The sequence below is a fragment of the Diadema antillarum genome, unplaced genomic scaffold, assembly GCF_040938485.1.
Source record: "Diadema antillarum isolate AM-2024a unplaced genomic scaffold, OU_Dant_1.0 seq00000215_RagTag, whole genome shotgun sequence".
Classification (NCBI taxonomy): Eukaryota; Metazoa; Echinodermata; class Echinoidea; order Diadematoida; family Diadematidae; genus Diadema; species Diadema antillarum.
In genome coordinates, this window is record NW_027271270.1 from 98,161 (window position 1) to 105,310 (window position 7,150).

General features: G+C 40.5%; 1 protein-coding gene across 1 annotated transcript in view; it reads right to left on the minus strand.

Annotated features, from left to right (window-relative positions):
- Positions 1 to 1,621, minus strand: part of LOC139729014 (forkhead box protein O1-like) — a 35,880-nt gene extending 34,259 nt beyond the window's left edge. Inside the window, exon 1 of the mRNA XM_071639939.1 lies at positions 703 to 1,621. Within this exon, the coding sequence (XP_071496040.1) occupies positions 703 to 1,128 (426 nt within the window). The 5' untranslated portion in view covers positions 1,129 to 1,621. The remainder of the gene's footprint in view (positions 1 to 702) is intronic.
- Between the last annotated feature and the right edge of the window lie 5,529 nt (positions 1,622 to 7,150).

The window sequence follows — 7,150 nt, forward strand, 5'->3', positions numbered from 1 at the left end:
TATTGTAAGTGCACTATATCACTAGTATTAGCCCAGGGTATGGTGACACTTTGGCGGTGTAGTTAAATTCGTGGTCAAGCAATGATTTGCAAAATTCGCGAAAATAACAGCTTATAAAGTATTACGCATGGAGTCCACCATCAAATTGATACTTAACATTTCTTCTTTTTCTTCTGTTCTTATAAGTTATAAATCTTAATCTTCAAATAGCTATCAAGCCTCAAGGGCCTATTCATTCCTTGTATACTCTCAATGACTATTATATAGTATGTAGCCTGAGTGTTAGAATATTATGTAAACCTAGAAATATACTGGACAAGTGAACCATGATGTTGCTCTATTTCTCAGATATTTAAGCAAATATGTAGAAAAGGCTAGGTGACGAACGTGAAAGTAGGTAGCACATTCTACATGGGTAAAGTGCGGAAGTACACTGTAACACCAGCCTTCACGGGAGAGAGGTAGAGGGAGAGAGAAAGGGAGAGAGAGAGAGGGGGAAAAAAAGAGCGTCCGGATGGAAGTAGTCTTCCGCAACGCCCGTAGAACCCTACACTGCGCCGATTGACACAGCACAGGCGAGAAAGTTCGGCATAAAACTTCCTCAAAAATCCGGTCAGAAAACACACAATCCGGCCATGGCAGTTCTTGTATACAGTTGTATGTGATGATTTAGACATTACTGTACATTTTAGTGACACTCACCTTCCATCCTGCTGAACTGTTACTATCTCCTTTGTCCTTGAAAAAATGGACATTTTTGACCATCCAATCGTAAATTTGAGATAGGGTCAATCGCTGGTCAGGGGCGCTCTGGATAGCTTTGGTTATCAAATCTGCGTATGACAGATTTCCCCAAGCATTCCTCCGCGATCCATTCCTTCTTTGAGATGATGGAGTTGACAATTCACGATTTTCTCCTCCTTCTAAAGGTAACACTGACTTCGCATCTGGAGATTCTTCTGTAACTACAGCAGGAGCACCATGGGGGTCTGCCGCGGCAGGAGCGGCAGTAGCAGCAGCAGCGGCTGGCTGTTCAGTTTTGGAATCAAGAAAGTCTGGCCGTCGTAACGGCCAAGTACACGATCGTGGTCGGGGTTGCGGCTCAAAATCGGGGTCAAAATCAGCCATGATGATATAATTCCCAAAAGGTTATCCAATGTAATGCCAGAGGTTGCAGGATCACCAGTATTATCCGCAAATTATCGGAGTTGTTTCCTAGAATGACATTGCTGAACGCCGTACACGTAGCTTCACATCGATGTCACATATAACATGCAATCCTATCCTAGATCCTAGCGTGTGCAGTTCACTGTGAATTGGAACGGACAGGTAGGTAGCTTTCCTGCACACTACGGTAGTGTGCGATTTGATAGTGGAAGAAGCATGCACACTGCACTGCCACACTACGAGAGCGACGAGGGTCCCTATGCGACACGGCTATCGTACGTAGTGTGCGCACAGCATGCATTTAGGACGTGTTGAGAAAAAGGCTCCGCACAGTATTTTAGTGTTGAGAGTGACCAATGTGAATGCGGGAAAAGGGTTGTTGAGAACGGGTGACGCGACGCACGAGTGTCGATATGCGAGACGACGAAATGTCGGCTTAGAACGCGTCGGTATCTCCCAACGTCACGAATTGCTAGCTAGCTGTGATATGTGTACGCTGCCATACACACGACATACACACGCACTCACGATTTTACACAGAGGGAAACCTACGCACTCTGTATGCCAGTGCAGTATGCGGAGCACACACACTCACACACACACACACACACAAATGTACGGAGGCCTGTGCAGCTTAGAAAGCTGGAGCTATCCTGTGTGTGTACTGTGGCGGTATTTCACATCACAGGGAGTCAGTAGGTGACAGGGCTGGCAAGTGTAGTCTAGTCTCTGCAACACGCAACACTGAATGTCACATCGCACCGCCATAAAAGTCCCAACAGAGGGCGACAAGACATAATTTTTGATAAGTATTTTGTGCAATGTTTCTGATTATGGGTCTACTAAATCGTTAAAACATAGGAAAGGAAGAGAACTGACCTTAAAAGGATTCTGCTGGAATTTTTGCCAAAACAAAGCAAAATAAACTAATATAAAGAAAATGCACTTTGACCAGGGCTGTTCGTGCGAGATATTAAAACTTCAAATTTAAAGGGAAAATAATACATGACAACATTAAAAACAATTTTTTAATCTGTTGTTTGATTTCATCTTATGCAGTCTTTACATTTGCGACTCTGCTGTCTACGACCAATAATTTTTCTTACCGATTGCTACCAAATCAAACAATGTATAGAGCATATACATGGCAGGCCTAATCATGTACATTAAGAACTTTTAAAAATCTAGAGGAATTGAAATTGAATTCAAATTCAAGGAGGTCTAGTTTCTATATAGTTTTTGATCCCAAGTCCCGATGGCAGATTAGTGTAGACCTATATAGTGATATCAATGACTGACTATGATTATGCAATATGTAGCATATCTAGTTGTATTACTGGATAGTTATTCAAAGATCCTCCTCAACAACAATAACAACAACAAGAACAACAAAACACACAAGACAAAATAATGCCTGAATGTTTTTAATTTTTGTCTCTTATCATCATCAAACTTATAAAATTTGACAGAACTGTAATTGATCCCCCCTCCTGCTTCTTTAGGTTGGAGGTGTTTCATTATTAATTGGATCCCCCCCCCCCCCCCCCCACCAAGTACCTCTTGCTATCATTTTTTTTTCTCTCTCGCTATAAATGAGTTCGAGAGATGACGACACTTCGGAAAAAACTGCGCTTGAGTTATTGTCAGAGTATAGGGCCCGTATAGTTGTCAGTGTATATAGATCGCTGATGGGATACTGATGTGGAAACAGTAATAATAAATATTCATCCGAAAACCCAATCATTACAGTTACAGATGGATTCTTAATAAATATCTGCGCCCATGCTCCAGTGCAGACTATTTGGAATAAGTATATAACGACTAATCCGTATATCTAATTAACTTTTTTGACGCTCTACATGTATTTTAATGAGTGACCAACTAAAATATCATACGCCAAGCGGAATTGTGGTCTGTGTTCGTGTGTTGTGTGTGCCCGTTTTTTCGTTTTGTTTTGTTTTTGTCTCTGACTCGTCGCATGTAATTTTGTCGGCAACGTGGATGGTTTCGCATTTGCACACGCTTTGACTGATCATTGTTTTGTATAGTACTGTAGGCCAATACGCCGTTGAGATGAAGTTTGGTAAACCCCGTGATTCACGTAACCATGGCAACGTTGAGCAAGAAACTCTCGGTCAGAGTGACGAGCTGTGACTGATTTCTGAAGATACTATCCACCGCCTTCCCTTTTATCTCACTACTACTTCAATGTAAAGCCTCCAACACGATTTCATGTGGTCGCCAAATTAAGACAACATCTAGCGGTCTTACGTAATAGTCGGATCTCATTCAGAGAAGCTAACACTCGACGACTTGTTGTGGGGGAACGGTATTAGGCTTATCCTAATCACTATATAGCTCTCCTCCTTGTATACGTGCTAAGCGGGAAGCAGTTATACGGTATGTTTCCAAGAGGTATCCAAGCGCGCGAAATAGGCTCTAGAAGTGCGAGCCTCCCGTAACCTCACGGCGAACAATAGTTCAGCTCAGGGGAGCGGCCCCCTTTTGTTCAGTTACGTAATCATGACCGCAAAAGTTGTTTACGTGTCCTGAGACGGTCGCGACTTGATTTACCAACACCCCCCTACCCTATCTAACTATACGTTCTGTTCATACACACATCCTACACACACACACACACACACACACACACACACACACACACACACACACACACACACACACACACACACACACACACACACACACACACACACACACACACACACACACACACACAGCACGAGTACATATGCACGCACACACGCAAAATAAAGATTCACTGATATTTTTTTTTTTCTGATTCAAGCAGCCTGACAAAGTTTACTGCGTTGTCAAAGAATGAGGGCAGCAGACTGACCACTTATATCTGTAACCACAGGAGAGCCTATTTATTTTACTTTCCTTTTCGGTCTTGGACGCAGAAATGTGTGGTGCACATTTTACTTGAGCTGCTGAGAAGGCAAGTGATACAGCAGGAACAAAATAGACAAGTCAAAATTGCAAATAAGACCACCAGAAATGTCAACAACTTACAAAGCGATACTGAAATGAAATGACGAATTATACATGTCAATACATTATTACGACACTTTATACATTCGACACTGGGCAATGTGAATGCCTTATTGGCCTATCATGAACCTTACCTTTAATCGCACTATACAAAATTCTATCTAAACCTAACTGAAATTGTTTCATTCTTCATATTTCTTATATGTAATTACTTCTGTTCAAGATTCCGAAAGCTTTGTTTACTATAGTGTTACGTTTTGAGCTGATAAGTTTGTTTGTCGTTGCGTTTTTCGTTAAGCCCGTTGGACTTACGTGCCGTGATTTGAGCATGCGATCTATCAACATTGACGGGTAAGGCTATGACCAATCCACGACTGCCCGCCAACATTGCGTAATAAACGACTGAGACCTACACAGTCCTGTAACATTGATAGGCGACATTTATAGATCGATTTGCACATCGTCTTCAATTTTCCCCTCCTGCAAGAACAAGAAGAGGGTACATCCACCGTTAAGTATTCGTAAAGCCGCCTGATGAAATTACTTCTCTCAGTGATAGATAAGGAGCGTCAAGCTCCCTGATATGTAGGCTAAAAGGAGTGGTTCCTATCAGTGGGGGGGGGGGGGGGTAGAGAAAATGGGAATTAGCTCATTTGCTTCGACAGAGTATATAAACACGAAAAGAGAGTACAAATTAATGTAAATTTCTCTTTGGTTTAAAATATTCGCAGAGCCCGATGAATACTAAAGTATTGAATGACGTCTCACTGTGTTTTAGACCAGATTTTAATCATCAATTTACTTTTTAGAATAATATCTATAAAGAGTGCAGCAGAATGGCATTATGCAAGGGCGCTCTCGCAGAGCAATAGACCATTCTGCGGCCGGCGAAATGTGCAATTTATTCATAGAAATTATGTATTTAATACGTAGGCCGATGTAAGAAATCACAGAATTTTGATAATATTAATAGAAAACGATGGGAGACTTTCAGAGCTTGACTTTAGAGGGGGATTTCAGGATCAGTTGCAAGTTAATAGTCTGAAAAGAAATAGTAAAGTTGTAGGCCCTACATGCACAGTACTGAAAATGTGAATAAAGTCAGATAAAAACTATGGAAGTTATAAAATTGAGAAATTTCGCCAATTTCCGGGACCGACTTTACGGGAAGTGGGACGTCGATTCATCAGGATGAAGGGGGTGGGGGCTGGAGGAATATTTTGCTTCTCTCCCAAAATCTGTTGAGAAGCAACCAAAAAACAAAACAAAACAAAACAAAAAGGCATTCACACCTTTGGATGACACTGCTCTACCAAAATCAGCTGACAAGCAAGCAAAAAAAAAAAAACACTAACAAAAACAAAACAAAACAGCAACAACAACAACAACAACACAAAACAGCAAAACAAAACAAAAAAAAAGATAAAAATAAAACCCCTTTATTTTCTGCTAACAAGTGTGTATATGTATTTTGCAAAAAAAAAAAAGTGCCCCCCCCCCCCCCCACCCCCAGTCCTTGCCCCGGTTCTGTGGACGGAATGGAGTGAACCTTGAGGCATTCGAATGCACATGACTGGTATTTTCAAGCAAACCAGCGTCAATGTACATCATGCAAATCACATTTATACACTATAACGTTCATATTTTTGAAGTGGATATTGCTGTGGGTATATAAAGTGTTATAAAATCACTGTGTCTTCACCTTCATCGTTATCATCACCATCATCACAACCATGCATTATACCACATTCATCATTGCCGTCGTCATCATCATTTCCTTATAATTCTCGCCATCCTATATATTTTTCATCGTCCATGCATGGTGCCTGTTAAACTTGCCATTTTGCAATATACGGCTGCTCATCATTGTCGAACCTTACAATGTTATTTTAGTCACATTTCCACGAGTGACAAAGATCCTATACTATATATCTTTGATAATAATTTGTCTTGCTAAAAGAATGGAAGGTGAAATTCATGCTGTTTAGTTTCATCTTTAATCATGAATAAGAAAGCATCTGTAAAAATGAAACTATAAATGTACGATTACAATCATAACAGTATGATTAATATGATCGTATACATAACATTTTGGGTGATGCTCGTCATTTCGAAGGTCCGTTAATCCGAAAATGAAATAAAGTTCGTTATCCCGTATGTTCATTATTCCTAAACATACAATGCTACGTAAATGTTCGTTAATCTGAAATTATAGGGTTTGTTAATCCGAACATTTGTGGCGTTCAATCCTGAAGGTTCATTGATCCGGAAATGAAAAAAAAAAAGAAAAAAAAAAGAAAAAAAAAAGAAAAAGTGTTCTTCACATCCGAAAATGAAAAGAAGATGGGTAGGCCTACTAACGAACCTTCGGAATCGCCCCGAGAACCTATTCGTTTTCGGATTAACGCACCTTCGGAATAACGAACCCTTGGAACATGGAACCGTAACCAGTAATTTTTACATCAGTCTAGTAAACAAAGAATGGGAGAGTTGCATGGAGAAACACTTGGTGCATGGGACCTGCATGAGTGAAAAAAAGTGTAGGCCTATATACGGAGAGCGGAATTGTCATTCAACACATGCAGAGTGAACATACTGCTATATGTATAGGCCTATATCACCTCACATGGGCCTACAAAGAAATTATTGGGAGAAAAAGGAAATGACAAGAACAATTTTGAAATAACCATGATTTCAGAGTGTGAAATGTGTATATTGGGTATGATGTCGAATGTATCCATGTAAGGAGTCGATGAGCAGCAATTATTATAAAACACATACTGTGAAGTGATTTAGTGTATTCATATGGAGAACATCCAGCCAGTTGTTCAGCTCACGGAAAAAACAAAAATGTGTTTGTGCCACACACTGTGCAAGGAACACCGAAGACCGAGACTTCACCATAGTATTAAAGAGAAAACCCACCCTTAAAGTGAATAAATACCTAAAGAAACAGAAAAGCATTCCC